Source organism: Balaenoptera borealis, assembly GCF_965194805.1.
Source record: "Balaenoptera borealis genome assembly, chromosome: 10".
Taxonomy (NCBI): domain Eukaryota; kingdom Metazoa; phylum Chordata; class Mammalia; order Artiodactyla; family Balaenopteridae; genus Balaenoptera; species Balaenoptera borealis.
Genome location: NC_138874.1, coordinates 3,231,545 through 3,253,646, shown reverse-complemented (window position 1 = coordinate 3,253,646; position 22,102 = coordinate 3,231,545). Strand labels below are relative to the sequence as shown.

General features: G+C 40.4%; 1 protein-coding gene across 6 annotated transcripts in view; it reads right to left on the bottom strand.

Moving 5' to 3' along the window:
• ANK3 (ankyrin 3) overlaps nucleotides 1-22,102 on the bottom strand; it is a 562,075-nt gene that overhangs the window by 397,154 nt on the left and 142,819 nt on the right. For 3 of the 6 annotated variants that reach the window (XM_082407430.1, XM_082407431.1, XM_082407423.1), the window contains exon 2: nucleotides 16,827-16,932. The exons of the other annotated variants lie outside the window; for them this stretch is intronic. In XM_082407430.1, coding sequence (XP_082263556.1) covers nucleotides 16,827-16,899 — 73 coding nt within the window. In that variant the 5' untranslated portion in view covers nucleotides 16,900-16,932. The remainder of the gene's footprint in view (nucleotides 1-16,826; nucleotides 16,933-22,102) is intronic. 6 annotated transcript variants of the gene reach the window in all.

Sequence of the window (22,102 nt, the reverse complement as noted above, 5' to 3'; positions counted from 1 at the left end):
CTTCACGCCTAGGTGGAAACTCCCTCCGCAGGCCTTCCATCCATTTAAACATAGCCGGATTCCTACCAGAAGGTGTCATTTAAGCTCTCTTGGAGAGCGTCAGATACATTCTGATTCAGGAAGGAACCAGGTTTTACCAGCTTCCGTGGGCAGCTGCTAAGATTGCGATGGACCTCGTTGAGCATATAGCAGACACAGGTGCAGGGTAGGGAGACAGGGACGAGTGGCTAGGGGAGAAGAAAATGGAAAGCAGGGCCAGCCCATCCTTAGGGGCCCAGAAGCTAGTAATAAATCATATTACTTCCTCACTCAAACTTGGATTCAAATTAATATTAACATTTTTAGTATTTGGGAGTAAGTGGCTTAAAATTAATATAAATCACAGGGGAAAATATGTCCCAAGGGCTACTTTTCAGTGGTGTGTGGGGGAGGATTTAGCTCTGGTTTGAGGAAATGATGCTAAAATATTGAACCAAAAGGACAGATGTTGATGCTAAAATATCCCCCATTCTTTACCTATCATACAAAAGGGGTTTGTGTATATATGCAATTAATATTCCATCCCTTACACCTCAAACCATCAGTCCCCCAGAAAGAGCTGAGCATGAGGGAAGCTTGAGATGGGTCCCCATGTCCCAGCACGCCGGGAACAGGGGTGTGAATGGCCCTGCAAAGAGCGATATGGATTTTACCAACTGTGGGTTAGCTGCTTGAGCCACTTTTCCACTGTGAGGTTCCATATTATTTAATTACTTACATCTCAGTAAGTCTGGTGTGGCCAGAAGTCTGAATGGCCTCAGGGATCGAACCTGTTTCTGCTGACTTGGAACTGCTACCTACCCACAGTTCCTACTTTCTGCTCTATTTCTCAACATTCCTCTTGTTAAGCAATGAAAAGTAGAAAATCATGACGTGGCAGAATAAACCTTTCAACTTCTTCTATGATTCTTCCCTTGCCCATGTACAAAACACAGGGAAATCAGGGGAACTGGCTGTACATTTACTGTCTTGATCCTTCATTTACTACAATAGGATAAGCCTGGGTTTGTTAGTTGCGGCCCTTTGGAGGGACAAAGGTGAGATAGGTGCTTTATACAAATTCTGTGTAAGCTAAAGCAGGGGTCTCCAACCCCCGGGGAGCCCTTAGGAACCAGGCCGCACAGCAGGAGGTGAGCCGCACGCAAGCAAGCGAAGCTTCGTCTGCTGCTTCCCATCGCTCCATTACTGCCTCAACCATCCCCCTCACCACCACCACCCTCCGCCCCGGTCCGTGGAAAAATTGTCTTCCACGAAACTGGTACCTGGTGCCAAAAAGGTTGGGGACCGCTAAGCTAAAGGATGCAAGCAAGAGTACTGAAGGCAGACTATCTAAATCTCTGCATTCTTCACTAGTCAAGCAACAAGGATAGTGTATCCATTTAGAGTAGAATTCTGACATTTTGATTCCTAGTGTCTAAACAATTACTGAGTTGAATCACCTCCCCAGGGAAGTCTTAGTCAACAACTATTTACTGAGTCTCCACAGAGTAGGAGCCTATTTAAAAAAAAAAAAAAAAGTGTACAGAAATTGAGACTAAATTTAGTCCATTCATGTAAAAATTTACAAACTAATTAAGATTATAAAATATACAAAACACAACTAACATGAAATTTTCTGACCAAGTAAATAATGCAAGAATGTGTTTGGGGAAAATGTCATTATAATAACTTTTTTAAACTAAGAAAGTATGCTTAAATTAATGAAAAATTTAGGAAATTGATGAAACAAACTGGAATTGACAGGAAAGAATGAGGCTATGAGTAAAGATGACTGTCTGCCCATTTCTTTGATAAAGCATCATCTTGACTGTATTCACTTATATATACAATGCTCATATTACAAGCTAAAGTGCTCTCTGCTGGTTAGTTGGGAAAAAAACAGGACTTTTAATGATAGGATCATATGGCCCAATCCTACAAAAGATCATTTGAGGAAGGAATTATCCTTACTGATGATGAACTCATAAATCTGATTGAACAATATTTCAAGATGTGATATTGTATAATCAGGTCTGATAGCCCAGTTTTGAAAATTAATTATAAAATATATCAAATTATATACTTAAGTAACAAAATATATTAAGCTATATTTAATATTTAATAATAAAAGTATGTGATATATAACATGTTTTACGTTCATTTTCTGTAACTTAAGTTCCAGACTTTTTGGAAGGAACAAATAACTACATCTCTAAAAGTCTGTAAGGCAAAAGGTTTCTTGTTAGAATTAAGGCCTTAAAACATCACAAAATCAACAGTTAAGTTAATTTCTAACAATATAAGACTTTTTTTTGTAAAATCAGACAAACAAATTTTGTTTAAAGGTTGAAAAATTAAAACAACTTAAACTCAATAAATAGAAAAATTATTCCTTATTGCTGTTTAATGGTGTTTTGTACCCTTTAGAAATAAGTATTCACAGAAACAGTGATTGTATTTAACACACCCAAAATGTACAAATGCATTTTAATTAAAATTGTTCTGGGTTAAAGAGTCATTTGATTGATCTAAAAAGAGTCTAGTGGTGATTACTTGTTACAAACATGTTAAATGTTAACGACTTTCCGAGGATAATCTCTTTTTCCTCCAAATTATAAAACTCCCCCAGCCCTTGAGGAACTTAAATTTAGCCTAAGGAAAAACTTATAAGTTAAATGCACTGAAATCATCAACTTGGACACAAAAGCCTTCTGTCAGGTCACCAAGGAGGAAAATATAACTGGATTATAATGCTCCCAAACATGACTCCACAGACCCGACTGCCTAATTAGAGTTTATTCCAGATAGAAACGATCTCGTCAACTAGTTGATACAGATCTACTGAGACAGTTCTATTTTTAAATTAAATAACTCGCATAAGAGGACAACACCAGGGCCAAGTTAAGTCTCGTAGAACAGATCTATTTTTAAAACGAAAGTGGCTTACCATAGGAGAACTAACAGGAATGGGATTATCAGGAAGTAAAAAATTTTAAGCTATGTTCTGAATAAAATTCGCTTGGAAATACACTGAATTTAATTTCTTGGCTAAAATTAAAGTAGGTCAAATTAAAAGTTAAAAAAAACCTTTCCATTTAAGTTCAGCAGAAATGCCTATATGAATAGACTAGTTTTATTTTTAAGGCTGGACATCATGTACTTACTGTAAGTTACACGGCTAGTTGGCAAGCTAGCTGGTTGCTAAATCTTACTGATAGCATTACCTTAATACCATTCATTAGTCCTTAATGTTTCAAATACTTGTAATGATAAGGACAAAACTACAGGCAGATTAGCTCTTTTCTGGAAACAGGGGAATCTTCAGAGCCACCTGCAGCCCTGACAGGTCTTCCCTGGGGTTACCTGGCCAGTTAATAGCAGAAGTGTGAGCAGAGGCAGTTGTACTGACTCTTCCTCCTAAGGGCTTTCTTTTCACTATACAAGTATTTCTCAGAGAGGGTGAAATGAACCCACAGCAAGGCTTGAGAAAATATTCAGCAGTAAGCAAACTTGTCCTCAATAGTTATGCATGTACTGTTTTTTTTAAGATATTTTATTTATTTATTTCTTTTGGCCACTCCGTGCAGCAAGCAGGATCTTAGTTCCCCAACCAGGGATCGAACCCGGGTCCCCTGCAGTGGAAGCGCAGAGTCTTACCCACCCAGTGGACCACCAGGGAAGTCCCTATGCATGTACTTTAAGCTGAAAATAAATAGATAAATAAACAAAATTTTTAAAAAACATAACTAGGGTTCATTGGGTGCATCTCACAGAACCCTCACTATGGGGTTCTGGTATTTACCTCGCCCTATTTTGTGTGAATGTTGGGCCATCCCTACACTAATGAATATGAAAAGTATCATAGTGTAATTGTATGTATCAAAGCCATTATGTTTTATACAATGTCTTGCTATATCTGAGTGAAAACATCTGAAGAAACATGGGCTAGGTACTCAAACTTCCAGTCTTCTTGAGTCTTCATAGTGAACAATGACACATGGTGACACCTGTACATCTGCTTAGAGCAACTGCAAATTCAGGTAGGTGTGGGCATGTGGGGAAGCAGAATGAGATGATGAATTGAATCTCAATTTTCAGCCCATTTTCAAATACCCATTTCAAATATTGTGATTTCTGCCATAGTCAGTGGCCATCTGTACTACTCATTAATACATTGTTAAAAAATTTTTTTAAACCTAGCTTTGCTCTAAGCAACATTACCCGTGAAACGACAGTTTTGATATGGTAGTTCCACTTTTGACAAACCATTGGAAGGCTTCGGGCAGATCCAGAGCAGGATTTTCCCGTTTTGTCCTGGATGTTCTTTCTTTCCCCATTATTCAGCTATGTGCCCATTAAATATATAATGATATAATCAAAGTGGATTAGTAAAACAGGGAGAGACAGAACGTTCAAGAGTTATAGCCTGTAAAGGGGTGGTTTTGTTTTTTGTTTATTGTCTGTCCTGAACCTTTGCATTTTCATCGGTATGATTTTCTGAGCAGGGTAATTTTCTTTCACTAGGCTAACCATCTCTTTTGAAGCTCGGTGATATTTAGATGCCAGATATACATCCTTTTGTGAGGTGATGGACTGATGAGTCATTGCTTTGATCTTCCCTAAATCCATGTGTTTTACTTAATAACAATAGAGACGCTAAATGATTTTAAAAGAACCATGGTGACAGATTCTAAAGACATTCCCTTGCTTTGTAAAAGATAATCTCCAGCAGCATTAATATTAAAATGATGAAGAAGTATGGATGCTTATGTTTGGGTCCACACCCAAATGCATGGAGTTAGTGGTTCTGCTGGGCTTTCTTTAATTGTTGTAGAAAAGCCATGCAGAAGAGGGCTAGACACAGCTCTGCCGGCATCCTTTTTCATCAAATGTTCACCCAAAATAGCAGCTTCTCACCTCTCCACATCCCAACCAGCTTAGTAATATTGAGACCTTTATTCTTTCACCTACAAAAATAAAAGGAATTAGAAAAAAATCAGATTTTAAAAAACCTTATCTTAAGCCATATCTCAGAGTATCTTAAAATTTTATACTAAGGTTAATACTACCTTGACTCAAGCCATCATGATTTAGTGATGAGTATTTCTGCATACCTCCTACCTGTTATTTTGTTCTGCTTAATAATTGCTGGCACAATTGCCTGAAATCATTTGTTTAGGAACAGGAGAAGGAATGAGCTTGAGGGATTTTTCCAGCAGCAAAAATTAAAAAATAAAGGAGAAACTACAATGAAAGAGGAATTGGTTATGGAAGTGGAGAGTTGTGGAATGAAAGTCATGACAGCTGCTGGAAGAGCTTCCTGCCTCACCTCTACCCACATACCTGTGAAACCAGGATGTTGCCTCATTTAGCCCCATGGTCAAAGACGACAGTGGATTAAAGCCATCATTGGCTCCAGCCAATGATGTTCTCATCATGTCATGATGAATCCTCAGATTAAGTGGAAGTAAGAATTACAAAATTAAGGTAATATCCTTAATTTTAAAATAAGTTTATATCAATTGCCACACAGTACTCTGGATCTCTCATGGTCCTTGACCTATATTCCTCCAACCAAATAAGTGAGAACACAAATTCCCCTTCAAGTGAGGGATTCCAGGGCAATGTCCATCCTTTTACAATCATCCTCAGATTATTTTTAATACTGATGCTTTTGACACAAAAAATGTGCCTCTAATTTAATGGTTTATACGTTTAAGACATGGTAAGATTTTTATTCAGAAAATCACATCAGTGGTACACATATACACTGGAATTCTACTCAGCCATAAAAAAGAAAGAAATAATGCCATTTGCAGCAACATGGGTGCAACTAGAGATTATCATACTAAGAGAAGTAAGTCAGAAAGAGAAAGACAAATGCCATATGATATCACTTATACGTGGAATCTAAAAGATGACACAAACGAACCTATCTGTGAAACAGAAACAGAATCACGGACATAGAGAACAGACTGATGGTCACCAAGAGGCAGGGGGTTGGGGGAGGGCTGGAGTGGGAGGTTGGGGTGAGCAGATGTAAGCTTTTATATGTACAAGGGATAAACAACAAGGTCCTACTGTATAGCACAGAGAACTATATTCAGTAACCTATGATAAACCATAATGGAAAAGAATATTTTAAAAAAGAATATATATACACACACACACACACATATACATATATATGTATAACTGAATCACTTTGCTGTACAGCAGTAATTAACACAACACTGTAAATCAACTATACTTCAATAAAAAAATAAAAATTAAAAAGTAAAGAAAATCACATGAGGATAAGGAAGAATGACATTCCTCTAGAGTTTATCATCTGTTATCAATCAAAATATTCCTCAACCACGTATAAAGATGTGTGTTTACTTACACCTTCACCAACATAGGTTAGCATCAATCTTTTGTAATATTTATCAAATTGACAAGAGAAAAATATTATTATGCTAGGTTTTAATTTGCATTTCTTCAATTGATGGAAAAGTTGAATCTCTTCATGTTTACTAACCACTTTTATTTCTTATTTTGTGGATTTTAATTTTGTGACTGTCCTCAAGTTTATCGAGATAACCAGTGAAGACGAATTTAGTTCTAGGCCTAAGAATCAGAGGACTGGAAAACACATAGCCTCTACTCTTAAATCAAAACGAGAAATGAATAAGTGATGAGAAAACCTCAACTGATATCTAAATCAGTTTCTAAATAGTCCTATTCAGATGACAACCAGCAGACACAAACCACTTTTTGGCGTGCCATTTTTAGTTAACTCAAACCCAACATTGCAATAATCAACATGTTCACATTCTGCTCCTTCCTAACCCCCTCTATAAAAGAGTTTTTAAAAGAACAAGGAAGTTTCCACATAAAACAAGGTTAGCTTGACATAATTAATCTTTATAGAATGATTCTGCATGAGAATTTATTTATTCTCTGGGATGATTCACTACAACATCCTACAAAGTTATAAAGAAAGCACTCCAAACAATTAACCTCAGTACACACTCTTTATTAATCAACGCTTGTAGCACATTCGTAAAAAAAAAGTCCACAAAAACAAATTCAACTTCTACACCGAATTTGACTTAAAAACCAAAGATATGCTTATCCAAAAACTGCAAATACTCTCAAATAAGTGGACACAACCTCTCCACAGGGAGTCTGGCCTATCCTGTCTGAGCAGGCCTTTTTCAGGCTTGAAGGGCAAAAAAATTCCTTAAAAAACTGACTGCAAGTTTGTCTTCTCTACCTATGTGGGAGAAGACAGAATATTCAAGAGGGTGACATCTATGTCCATGCAAACTTTTATCACCTTTGAAAATGTTATGCCCAATATTATGGTCTAGTACAAGATTTTGAAATTTAATAAATTACATTGTCTGTAAGCTCCTGGAACAGCACTTGTATCACATTGTGTATATATATTAAGTGCCAGCACAGGGTCTGGTACAGAACAGGTGCTTCATAAATACCACCTGGATTAACAAACGACAGAACTGTGGAGCCCTGTGGCACGTCAGGCATTGCCCTACACAGAAAGTGTCATGCCATCTACAGTCTGCAGTCCTATCTCTTTACATTTTGATATGGTGTGGGAGAGGGCTTTGATACAGCAATCTCAGCAGGCCACTTCCCATTCCGCATCAAAATAGAACGATAGTAGTTTTTGTTCCCCCAAACCATCCCTTTCCTTAACCTTGGCCCATCTCACCCCAAGTATGACCAACCTTCCACCCAAAATGAAGGTCAGAGATGGTGAAAGGAAGAGTGGGAACAAGAGCTAAGGGGACATACACTGGGTCAATTATTTGGTAATGTTTTTAAGCTAAATATTAAATGGCTTATTATTAAGACTATATCAAAAAGCTATCTCAAAATGATGTCATCAAAATGTCCTTAGCGGGCTTCCCTGGTGGCGCAGTGGTTGAGAACCCGCCTGCCAATGCAGGGGACACGGGTTCGATCCCTGGTCCGGGAAGATCCCACACGCTGCGGAGCAACTAAGCCCGTGCGCCACAACTACTGAGTCCAAGTGCCACAACTACTGAGGCCCGCACGCCTCGAGCCCATGCTCCACAACAAGAGAAGCCCGCGCACCGCAACGAAGAGTAGCCCCCGCTCGTCGCAACTAGAGAAAAATAGCCCGCGCGCAACAATGAAGACCCAACGCAGCCAAAAATAAAATAAATAATAAAATAAATAAATTTAAAAAAAAAATGTCTTTAGCATTGTGATTGAGATTAAAAGCATGAAAATGTACAAAAGCACACAGGTCTTCTAACCTATACCTTTCTTGAGGTATTTTTGTTGAAGTTCTGTTTCCTGAATTTTCCTTCCTTCCTCTCTTTCTGTCTGAGCCTCAGTGACGCTGTAATAGAGCCAGAGCACACGCTCCCAGTTCAGCTGGAGATATCCATTAAGCCTGCAGCAGGCGCCAGGCTGCGCTAAGGGCTGAAGGGGCAAAGATGGAGCACCAAGGCCCTGTCCAGCTGCTAAGCGTACGGCTCCAGAGCACTGCGTGCCTCTGGGCAAGCCCCACTGCTTCTTGTCTTGGTTCCTGATTCCTAAAACGAGGAGGTGGTTGTACTACAAGGTCTCCGAAGTCCTTTTTTAGTTCCCAGATTCTCTAATTTGGTGACAGTCTCTATTACAGCAGCTAGCATTACCCCAGCACATACAGAAATTAGTACCTTCAAGCAAGGTGCTGCCATAACAAAAATCTAAAATTGGCAGTCAGGCAGCAGGCAGCAAGGAAAGTGACGCTGGAGGCTGGAAACCTGGCGATTCCCGGTGTGCACGGTGGCGCAACACTTGGTAAGTCCCACCTGTGGTGACTTGAAAGGCAGACGGCGAGCTTGCTGTGACTGTATGTTTTGCATATGTTGGTTGTTATTGGCAGCATCCAGCAAGGTTTTGGAAGAAAGAGATGAGCTTAGGTAAAATTTATGAGAAAAAAAATGGGATAGAGAAACCCCAGAAATGTGGGAACTTGCAAGGATTGAAACGCTGAGGACCCTAAACAGTAGGACAGAAGACTGAGAAAAGCTTTAAGGCCAAGGGCCCGTTGGGATTCAGCCTTGGGGTAAAGATCAGATTAAGAACGTGGTCCTGGGCTTCCCTGGTGGCGCAGTGGTTGAGAATCTGCCTGCTAATGCAGGGGACACGGGTTCGAGCCCTGGTCTGGGAAGATCCCACATGCCGCGGAGCAACTGGGCCCGTGTGCCACAACTGCTGAGCCTGCGCGTCTGGAGCCTGTGCCCCGCAACAAGAGAGGCCGCGATAGTGAGAGGCCCGCGCACCGCGATGAAGAGCGGTCCCCGCACCGCGATGAAGAGTGGCCCCCACTTGCCTCAACTAGAGAAAGCCCTCGCATGAACCGAAGACCCAACACAGCCAAAAATAAAATAAAATAAATAAATAAAGTAGCTATAAAAAAAAAAAAAAAAAAAAAGAACGTGGTCCTCTCCTGACGATTACAGCTGGCCTCTCAACCGCCAATTTCAAATGAGAGATAGAGCCAAAGAATCGAGGAAGCAAAGAAAAGAATATGGGACAGTCATACCTTGACAGATCTTTGGGTGAGGTTACTGGCGCATGGAACGACCTACAGATCATGACCCTACCAAGGTTTTGAAAGAATCATATGCTAAAGAAATCAGAGCCTCTTTTAAAAAAGACTTAGGTAAGGGAAAAGAATCTGAAAAAGAATAGATAGATGTTAGATAGATAGATAGATAGATAGATAGATAGATAGATAGATAGACAGATAATCTGAATCACTTTGCTGTACACCTGAAACTAATACAACATTGTAAATCAACTATACTTCAATAAAATTTTTTTTAAAAAAACAGAGTTTGAGCCTTAAAAAAAATAACCCTTTCAATCTCCAAAGTTACCTTCCAACTCGCAAGAATAGGAAGCCGACTGCAAAAAACATATAGCTCCTAGGGATGGCATAGTCTTCAATAACCTTCAAATGTGGATAGGTGTGAAAATGGATAAGGACAAATCTTCCAGAAAGTGGAGGAAAGAGCCATAGAAAGTAGTGGACAAGAAATTGCTTGCAGCAATTGAGAGTAGAATTCAAGTCTAATCAAGGAATTTCATCCAATGCCAGTGCAGGAAGACCTCATAATGTGTACACAAGAGTTTCCAAAATTTCTACAGGCCATCAACCTGTGCTCTACATCCTTCTTATCTTTTCCAAATGGGAGTGTTTATTGGGGTTGTCCTGTCTATGTTCCACCATATATTGATTTGGGGTGCGGGAAGATGCTCTACAGACACCCCTCAGAGACACTGCAGTTCGGTTCCAGAGCATTGCAATAAAGCGAGTATCACAATAGAGTGAATCACACACATTTTTTGGTTTCCTGGTGCATCTAGAAGTTATATTTACATTATACTGTAGTCTATTAAGTGTGTAATAGCATTATGGCTAATAAAACAGTGTACCTACCTTAATGAAAAATACTTCATTGCTAAAAAGTACCAGCCATCATCTGGGCCTTCAGCGAGTCAGAATCTTTTGGCTGGTGGGGGGAGGGTCTTGCCCCGATGTTGATGGCTGCTGATTGGTCAGGGTGGTGGTTGCTGAAGGGTGGGGGGCTGTGGTCATTTCTTAAAATAAGACAGCAGTGAAGTTTGCAGCCTCAGTTGACTCTTCCTTTCACTTGAACATGTACAGGCCACTACAGGCTTATTCATTAGTCTAATTTCAATATTGTTGTGTCTCAGGGAATAGGGAGGGGCCCTACTGAAACTGAGTCCACCTAAAACAGAGTTCCCTTACTGAGTGTGTGATTAATCTTGGATCCAAAACTTTATTCCCTTTCTTGTCCTGCCCCTGTTCCCCTCAGGACTGAGGAGTATCAAAGAAAGGGGGGGATTAAAACAAAGCAAGAGCCTGCTGGGCCTTCCTGGGTACAAAAGCCCTTCTGGGTCCCCTATTTCTTGTTTATAGAAAAAAAAAAAAAAAAGGCTTTAATCTCCAAGGCCTTCCCCGAGTTCCGAAGAGCAGGCTCAAGCAATGAATGATTAGGAAAATAGAGTCACAGGCCTGCCAGCCCCTCCTGAAGGGAAAGAGATAACAATGTGATGCGTATCTTTGAGTTGCTCTGTAGAAACTAAGATGGCCCCCACCACAACCCAGGCGTAGGATGGTGCCTACCTGCTGACCACAAACACACAGACCTCAGACTGGCTGGAATCAGAAGCTTGATAACTGACATTCTTGATCACCACCAACCAATCAGAAGACAATCCATGAGCTAATCACACATCCTACAGTTCTCTCCCCAACACTGTCTTTAAAAACCCTTGCTTAAAGCCATCGGGGGAGTTCGGGTCTTTTGAGCATGAGCTGCCCATTCTCCGTGCTTGGCCCCCTGCAAATAAACCCTTACTTTGCTGCAAACACCTGCTGTCAGAGTTTGGCCTTCTGCACTGTGGGCACACGAGCCCTTTCTTGGTTGACTGAGGAGAGCAAACAGCTGGTTGGTGGAACAGTCAGAACACATACAACATTTATCGATTAAGTCCACTGTCTTATATGGGCGTGGTTCATGGCAGCCGAAAACAATTACAATAGTAACATCAAAGATCACTGATCACAGATCACCAGAATAAATATAATAATAATGAAAAAGTCTGAAATATTGCAAGAATTACCAAAACGTGACACAGAGACATGAAGTGAGCAAATGCTACTGGGAAAATGGTACCAGCAGACTTGCTTGATGCACCATTGCCACAAGCCTTCAATTTGTAAAAAAAATGCATTATATGGGAAGCGCAGTAAAGCAAAGCACAATAAAACGAGGTGTGCCTGTACTTCAGCTGGATGCAGTAACTGACTGAGACTTTGGATTGTCTCTTTGGAGGAAGTTGGGTAGAGCCCATGATTTTCGATGGCAAAGTGCTGGTTTCTGGCGGAGACAGCCTGACATTCAATGAAGATGTGTGCTCTGTCACAGTGTAGGGTTCCCCGGCCAGGGACTGCCTTTACTGCCATGTTGCTTTGAGACAGGTCCATATGACTAGTTCTCACTAATAGAATGAGAATAGAAATGATGTGTATCACTTCCAGGCCAAAGTAGTTAAAAAGTAGGTGCCTCCACTTTTCCTTTTTGCATTTCTCAGCTAAAAGAAGACAATTCTGAGGCACTACAGGTTGTTGGAGTTACAGGATAAAAGGATCTGGGGTCCATAAATCACTGCCTAGAGGACTGCCTGCCAATGCACGAGGCAAAGATAAACTTGGATTTCACTAAGCCACTGAGACTGGGGCTACTTTCACTGGAGTTTTCCTAACTAATACAGGCTCCAGATTGAAAATTTCTTAAGCTTAAAACCTGAGGTGCCCAGGTATGTTCTCTAAATACAATTTATTCACTTAAAGAAACCAGGACTCCTTGGAGAAATGGCTGATTCAAGATCTGGGACAGAGAAATGTAAGATGAGCCTAGAATATCTTGGCATTCCAGAAAGCAAAGAAGCTATCAAAGTCCACTGGAGGCAAGTTAAAAGGACTCAAAGCCAACTTCAAGAGGCTTCCACTAGTCAGAAGTGGGGCATCAAAAAGAGTAATATATAGAATGGTTTGAAATACATCAAATATGTTTAAATCCATGAATTCCAATACTAAAAAAGAACATTATTTACCTTTGGAGGATACTTTAGGGGTCAACTCATTCTGAAAACTACTAAATAAAGGAAAAGAATCAAATATGAATCCTGTCTTTGCTATACAAACTGCACCTCAGATTAGCCAAATTGTTGATAAATCAATGTTTCTCTCTGTGGAAATATTCCAGCTAGTAAATCAAGAAGAAATTACAGAATTAGAATATCACTATTATGCAATCCCTCGTGAAATGATGGATCAAAGCAATGATCATGAGTGGTTGCTAAAACTATTTGTTGAAAAGTGGAGAACTTTCTAATGGCTGGATGGTTCAGGCTGCTGACACATGAACAGGCGCATCAACGTTAACACCATGGGGACTTCCCTGGTGGCGCAGTGGTTAAGAATCCGCCTGCCAATGCAGGGGACACGAGTTCGATCCCTGGTCCGGGAAGATCCCACAAGCCCATGCACCACAACTACTGAGCCTGCGCTCTAGAGCCCTCAAGCCACAACTACTGAGCCCACACGCCATGACTACTGAAGCCCACTCACCTAGAGCTCACGCTCTGCAACAACAGAAGCCACCGCAATAAGAAGCCCGCGCACCACCATGAAGAGTAGCCCCCGCTCACTGCAACTAGAGAAAGCCTGCGCACAGCAATGAAGAACCAATGCAGCCAAAAATAAATAAATAAATTAATTAATTAATTTTTTTTAAAATGTTACCACTATGAAAAGAGAGATAGCCACAGATTATGTGCTTCCACATAAAAGAACACAACAGCATCTAGGAAATATTTTCACCAAAACAAACAAGCAAACCTGAATCTGGTAAAAAAAAAAAAAAAAAAAACTTTTGATCTAATTATCATTTTACAAAAAACACAGGGGATAGAGCCATATGAGAAGCAACATCACAGGGATGCAATCAGCAAAATCTAGACTGTAAGAAACTTACAGAACAAATTACCTAGTTCTCTCAACAATATTACAAGATGGGAAAAAAAGAAGAGAAGGAAGCCTATCAATCAAATGCAATAGGTACATACTATATCCTGATTCAAACGAGCTTACTATATTAAAAAAGGAAACTGCGGAAACATGGACATTGACTGTTTGATGATATTAAAATTATTAAATTTTAGGTGCAATGTATTTTATTGAAGATACTAAAATTACTGATGAATTGCCTATGATTCTGGAATTATACCTTGAGGTAACTGGGGACACAGCTATAGATGAAAAGGAAATTAGCCATAAGTTAATAATTGTTGAAGTTTGACTAAAGGTTATATCAAGCTTCATCATCTTCTTCTAATTTTGCATATATATGAAATTTTCTCTAATAAAAAGTTCAGGCAAAATAATGATATTAATCTCATGTAAATCCTTGTTGATTGTGATCCAAAAATGCAAAGGCCTAATAAATAAAATGTTTATGCTTCTTCTCTATGTAATGTCATCACATAAGCATGGTGTACATGATTTATCATAAATTAAGTTATTGATAGAGGCTTTTTTTAAAGTTTCAGGTGGCACGTTGACTTGGGTCATCAACCATATGAAAGACAAGTCACAGATGACTGTGGCATGAAGCATGAAAAAATTCTAGCAACAGATGGCACGAAAGAAGAGAGTGCCTTAATCTCTACACATCTGACTTTATTCCACTGTAGACCATATAACTAGTACAAAGAAAAAAAGACAGTGGTACCCCCAATCAGAAAGGAAAAAACACTGTAATTTCTCATTGACTATTATGGGTAATTTATCATACTCATTTTTTTAAAACTGCTATTTCAACCAGCTTCCTTTCAACATCACTAAATAGCTGTTGATTTTCTTCCCAACGAATAACAACTAAAGATATAACCTTCCTTTAAGTTTCCACAATTTAGATCTTGCCTAACAATTCTTAACTGCTACTTGTATTTCTGCAAATAGCCGACACGATCTTTGATCCACAAACTCTTTTTTTACGTTTACCATGAATAAGCTTTATAAAAAGCACATATTGAAAATGCACTTTACATAACTTCAATTCATTCTTTCTCTTTCTGTATTTCTCCTTCAAGGTGGGGATCTGAGAATAGTCCAAAGCTGTTTACTGAAGAATTCATGGCTAAGTTTTAGAATATAGTAACACAGTCTAGCCTTGCTCTGTCCACTATAAGTTGCCACTCGCCAACACATGTAGAGATTCGGCACTTGAAAGGTGGTGTGAATAGATGTGAAATGTAAAATACACACTGAACTCCAAAGACTTAGCATGAAAAAAGGGATTAAAATATCTCATCAACAGTTCTATATATTTATTACATGGTGAGATCGTGTTATTCTAGATATGGCAGACTAAATAAAATATATTATTAAAGTTAATTTCATCTCATTCACTTTACTTCTTTATGTAGTTACTAGAAAATTTAAAATTATATATATGACATTTGTGGCTTACATTATATTTCTATTAAATAATACTAATGTAGTGTTTGATGATTTTACATAGGCTAAATCTTAGTGCATTGAGCAAGTCAGGATAGGAGGGAACCCAGATGGGGGGAGAAAAGGAACAACTTTTATGTGCCCAGCGTTTTACCAACAAAGCTCCCCACTACTCTGTGTCCTATAACAATGGCCAACTAGCCACCTGAGGTCAAGGTTAGCACATCATGTAAAAATCAGCATGGAACCTTGCTCATAGTAGGTCTTAAAGAAATACATGCCAGATAAACGAACTCTTAAGGAAATCAGCAGCACAGATAATCCAATATGGAAGTTAAAAGCGTTTACATTTGGCATTACTTACTCTCTGTTTCTATAATTAAAAATTGTATAAGCTTTTAAATATATACTGGCTAATATTATTGAATGGTCGCTCTATGTTACAAATATTCGATTACATCCATATAACAAGCCTCTAAGGCATGTACTGTTTCCTCCATTATGTAGATGAAAAAACAGGGTTAGAGACATTAAATGACTTGTCTAAGGTCACTCGGCTACTGGTGTTCATAGCCAGGTTGTCTGGCCCTGTTATTAGCCACATGAAATACTGCATCTCAAATCTAAGGCTTGAGTATGCTGATCATGAGTCAAAAGAAATAATAAATCAACATTGTGCAGATGCAACTCAAAAGAATTAATCATAGGACAGTGCAGTAGTTTTCCATCTTCTTTACTCTTGGTTTCTTATTCACTTGCTAAGAATGGAAAGCACCACCTCCCCAGAAGATTACGGCCACCAACCTGTTTGGAAGTAAGAATTACGTCTATACTTTCCAACCTCTTCTAGGCTACAGTGAAGGTAGATCTCATGTCAAGAACCACCTGAAAAGAAGACTGGCCAAGATAAATGGAAATGCCAGTCCATTCACACCAATAATTGGGAATTGAGTATTTCAGATTTAATGCTTCTATCTTACTATATTTTTAAGGTCAACTTTAAAGTGATGAATGACATTAACAAATGATATGTGTCTTTTATATATCTTCAGTAACATCATAAACACAGTTCATGAATCTTCTATCCAGCCTTCTTCAAAGGACTCTGTGGCTGTTTAGCAGACATGGACACTGGGGGAAGGAAAATACCCAGGCCTCTTAGGAATTACTGGGCATATAACACTGCAGTCTAACAGTCAGGATGGAGGTTTCTGGGGGTCAAGTTATAAGTGAAGTTTTGACCCAATCTACTTCCCATGAAGCCCAGTGGCACCTCAAACCCACGCTGTGGTTAGTTCCTCAGTTCTCGAGTACAGAGTTGCTAGAGATATTCCTAAGAAAAAAACCCACTGAAGCATGAGATAGGGGTTACCTCGGTAGGAACAGCCAAGTGGAAGCCCTTTGAGCTTTGTTTCCTTGTGGTCAAAATTGTAATCAAAGTAATATAACATCCCTGAAGGAAGGGCAGGGATTAATGACAGCATGAAAGACCTGAGACATGCAGGGATGGTGAGTCCTCCTTTGTGCAGAAAGAAAATGGATCTTGAAGAACAGCAGTCTATTGTCATATGTTTAATCAGGTGGGGAAGGGACTTCTGCCTGTCATGCCGGTCATGGTCTGCTCACCAGAACAAGCTGTTTCAGCCCCTGAAACCCACTAGGCAACCACTGGCTGTGCAAATGCTGAATCCTAAAAAACAGAAACACCAGACACAGTCTGCTTTACCTAGTAAGGATGCTGTAACGCCTTCAGCGTCTTGCCTCAGGATCACCTCTACACTCTGGCCGTGTTCCAACATTTAGTCTGCAAGAACTCTGACCATCTTGCCAACCTACAGGAAATCACAGTGGTTAACGACATTGATGACACCATACTGAGAGTTCCTGAAGACCCAGCAGTTATCCTAGACGCCTCATAGGACACATGGGTGCCACAGATGCAAAGCATAGAGGCATAACAGGTTATTCACAGAAGTGATGAGGGGGCTTAGTGTCCGGCGATGATCATGCAAATTCCATTAGTAAAGTCCTAACCAGAACATTTTCTGTGGCGTGACGGGCTGTCTCACTCAGCTTGTCCACATTCCCAGGCTTCTGCCATAACTCCAAGTTTTGCTGTCCAGGCTTCCATTCAATTCTGCAAGCTGTCAGATATCCTTCAGCAGATTATTTTTCTGCCCAAGTTAGCCAGAATCAGTTTGTTGTTTGCAACCGAGAACAAGATACTAAATGATTTTAGAGTACAGAATTGATAGGGCTATGAACTAGAGGGTAAACACAAAGATGAGTGTGCATGATGGTGCCTGAGTGCACGCCGTATTCAGTCAACGTGCAAAGTAAGGCACAGAGGGACTGCAGGGGAGTCCAGTGGATACCAGAGTAGCTGAGCTACTCAAAATTTGGACTGAGTTACTTCAAGACAGACCAGAGTTTGAGAGTGTTCCCCTCACATATTCCTTCCAACAGTTCCGGTAGGCTCTCTGGCCTGCTGACTGGCTAAATGCTCTACGAAGCTATGGCTGAAGATAGCATTCTACAACTAACCCAGGGAAAATGCCCTCTGACTTTCTTTCCAAAGGCACAGATCCTGGTGGAGAGAAGGGGCAGAAAGGAAATGAGGGGCTCTTTTCCCTTTGCTTCTTCCTCTTTGGAAGCTACTTAGCATTTCTGTTCATCAACCTGTATGGATGACACCTAGGTCCTTGCTGAGATCAACACCACATAGAAATCTTTAGAGTTGCCAATGGCTACAGGAGTGCCTAGAAAGATAACTGATATTTAAGTAAACATAACAATTAGTCTTAAGGAGTTTTATGTCCTTATTAACTCTCATCATTATAGGTACCACCCCATCTAAGGAATTGATGACAATCTTTCCCTACCCTTTTAAAACATTTTGTGTTTATCTTGCGGTTAGGAAGTGAAAAAAAACATGTTTAATCAAAATGTATGAATTATTGCCTTATGTAAAAGATTATTCCTAGATTTTTTCCCCCAGGATGTCTTGCCTTGATCTCTAAGAACTCACTGTAAAGAGAATCAAGTACGTGAGGGTGCCAGAGAAGTGTAAAATGCAGATATACAGGGCAAACAACAGCTCCAAATCTTTTTCATGTCACAAAGAAAATTCTTTAATCCATAATCAGGAAAAGGAAAATGATATGAAAAATTATAATTTTTTAGGTTCCTACTGCTTTCTGGCCATTCTCAATAGTTCCACAAGTATAAACAATGTTTATTAATTTCCTTTAGGATCTTTAAGGCTGGCTGGCCAAATGTGGGTTTACTACAAGAAAATTAAGTATGTACTGGAGGCAATTTTGATGAAAGCATTCTAAGAAAAATACTCTTGTTCAAGGAAGTATGGTGAACTGCTGATTTTCCTCGCTAGAGTTTTAATCCCTTTATTTTTCTGCTGACATAAAACCTAGACACTGAAAAAAATGCAGTTGTTTTCATGGGTTTCTGTGAGTGAAATGCCTGTAACCTTTGACTCAAAAGCTATTACAGTGAAGGCACTTACTTAGTGCTTTACATTATACATTAAAGGTAAATGACATGGAACTAATATCAATTTCCCTCATACTCTAAAATACAAATTTGGATAAATCACATGTTGATATACTCCCTTTGAGGCTTTCTTCCCTATATCCTGGCATGGGGTAAGTGACCAAAATCCATAGAGGGGATTTATATAAATCAAGTTTATCAAGGAATTATCTATTTTAATTTTTATATGAAACATGAAAATAATCTAAAATAATCTGTCCTCTCTCTCTCTTTCTCTCTTTCTTTCTCTCTCTCTCTCTTTCCCTCTCTCTCTCACCTGTCCATTTACCTATATAATTCTATCTACGTTTCTGTCTCCTTCCCAAAAAATCCCCTCAATCTTTCCATCTGAAGAGAGTTAAAGCAGGGGCTGTAGCCACGGAAAGACTCACACAATCTAAGGCTAATCCCTGGACTATTGTTTTCACTTCTACCAGACTTGGCAGCATTTACTAATCCAGTGTATGCTGCCTGGTCCAGAAGGTGCCTTCTTTAAAAATAAGTCCATGGGGGCTTCCCTGGTGGCACAGTGGTTGAGAGTCTGCCTGCTAATGCAGGGGACACGGGTTCGCGCCCTGGTCTGGGAAGATCCCACATGCCACGGAGCAGCTGGGCCCGTGAGCCACAACTACTGAGCCTGCGCGTCTGGAGCCTGTGCTCCACAACAAAAAGAGGCCACAATAGTGAGAGGCCCGCGCACCGCGATGAAGAGTGGCCCCCACTTGCCGCAACGACAGGAAGCCCTAGCACAGAAACGAAGACCCAACATAGTAATCAATCAATCAATAAATAAATCTTTAAAAAAAATAAAAAATAAAAAATAAGTCCATGTTTCAGTTGTAGACTTTATTAACTTCTTCCAAGAGAATGGATCGCCACATGTACCTGATGTTTTTAGTCTCATTCTTTCAAAATTATGTTTCAAAGTCATTCATTATCACCCATTTTGCAAAACAATGTTATTAACCTAGTCACTCTCATACTTTCTGCATCTTACGTATAAGGAGAAGGATATAGGCCTCTTCTGATAGATACACATCTATAAAAGTACAATGCACATACAGAAAACTTTTAACACATCTTTGCCATTTTGTGGCCTGTATTTTATCTGCAGAAAATTTATATTCATAGCAAGCCTCTTTTTATTCCAGGTATACTTTTGTTTGGACTAGGATGACACAGCAATAGCCTCACTGTGATGAGGTCTTTGAAGCTTACAGGGTTAGTCCTTGATTTTGCCTGAGAAATACACGCTCTCTGGTTTCCTTGCAATCACCTTACAGGGAATAGTAACTGTTCCTTTGGTAATCATTAGCAAACGCAGGCTGATTCTGGCTTAATGGCATCCCTTAAACTGTTACTACTTCCAACAAGGTAAGGACCCACTGAAAGCTCTGATATCTGAGGGAATGGAACATTCTAGAGAAAGAAACTAAATGTTCAGACCTTGATATTAAGCATAGGGCCTGTCAAACAAATCCTTGGAAGATTGAGTTTTTTAGAATGGCAGGTGAAAGAGAGCCACATTTTGCCAACAAGAAAGTCAAAGAACCTAAAAGACCAGAAAAAAAAGATTGACAGTTCGTGCTGAATCTTTTCTTTCCATGTAATTCTTCAGTGTGAGGTTCTTATTAGCCTTTTCAATATTCCTGACAGCATGCCTGCAATATCACGTACTGCATCCCTGCTAAGAGGCTCCATGAGGAAAGGAAGAGAAATTTAGAGAAATGCATGGATTTTACCCAACATGAATAAGACCGTAGTGCAAATAAGAATATAACACTTGTGGGATTGTCAGTTCTGCACATGTGAATTTGTTCTACATACTGTGTGTTCTCTTAATAATTAGGTGCTGGGAAACTGTTCAGAAGGAAAAACAAATGCTTGAAATAGATCTTTAACAAGCTGTGAAATGGCTGAACACTCAACATAATGAAATACCAACACTGAAATTAAAACCTGCCCCCAAAAATCCATTGTCATGATTATTTACAAGAGCCATATTTTCTATGTCAAATATGCTTGTTCTCATCAAACACAGAAGTAGATCTACACTCATTCATAGTCATTAGCTTACCATGGACTCCGTTTGAACAAACTCATATTTTTATATTTTGTCAAAAAACAATTTTCCAGATTATCTATTCTCCAAGCCTGATAGGGTTCTAGAACAAAATGCTGAGAGGTACGCATAGACTTTTCCACTGGATGCTCTAATGGGATTAATATAAAGGCAGCAGAATACTTAACAGGTTCTACATGAAGTGAATCCAATACACAAAAGTACAAACTTTTTGAAACCTGTTCATTCTAAGAAGACTATTTAAGCTAAAAAAAAAAAAGGGATCCATTTCATATGAAAAAGGATTCACACTGAACATGGAATTCTTCTGACTAAAAAAATAAAGCTTCTTAAATGTATTCTTTAAAAATTTCATTAGAGACCTTCAAGATGGTGGAGGAGTAAGACGCGGAGATCACCTTCCTCCCCACAAATACATCAGAAATACATCTACATGTGGAACACCTCCTACAGAACACCTACTGAACGCTGGCAGAAGACCTCAGATTTGCCAAAAGGCAAGAAACTCCACACGTACCTGGGTAGGGCAAAAGAAAAAAGAAACAACAGAGACAAAAGAATAGGGACAGGACCTGCACCAGTGGGAGGGAGCTGTGAAGGAGGAAAGGTTTCCACACACTAGGAAGCCCTTTCGTGGGCAGAGACTGCGGGGGGCAGAGGGCGGAAGCTTCGGAGCCACGGAGGAGAGCGCAGCCACAGGGGTGTGGAGGGCAAAGCGGAGAGGTTCCCGCACGGAGGAGCGGTGCCGACCAGCACTCTCCAGCCCGAGAGGCTTGTCTGCTCCCCCGCCGGGGTGGGCGGGGGCTGGGAGCTGAGGCTCGGGTTTCAGAGGTCGGATCGCAGGGAGAGGACTGGGGTTGGTGGTGTGAACACAGCCTGAAGGGGTTAGCGCACCACGGCTAGCCGGGAGGGCGTGCGGGAAAAGGTCTGGAGCTGCCGAAGAGGCAAGAGACTTTTTCTTGCCTCTTTGTTTCGCGGCACGCGAGGAGAGGGGATTCAGAGCGCCGCCTAAACGAGCTCCAGAGACGGGCGTGAGCCGTGGCGATCAGCGCGGGCCCCAGAGACGGGCATGAGACGCTAAGGCTGCTGCTGCCGCCACCAAGAAGCCTGTGTGCAAGCACAGGTCACTCTCCACACCGCCCCTCCCGGGAGCCCGTGCAGCCCGCCACCGCCAGGGTCCCGTGATCCAGGGACAACTTCCCCGGGAGAACGCACGGCGCACCTCAGGCTGGTGGAACGTCACGCCGGCCTCTGCCGCCGCAGGCTCGCCCCGCATCCGTACCCCTCCCTCCCCCCAGCCTGAGTGAGCCAGAGCCCCCAAAGCAGCTGCTCCTTTAACCCCGTCCTGTCTGAGCGAAGAACAGACGCCC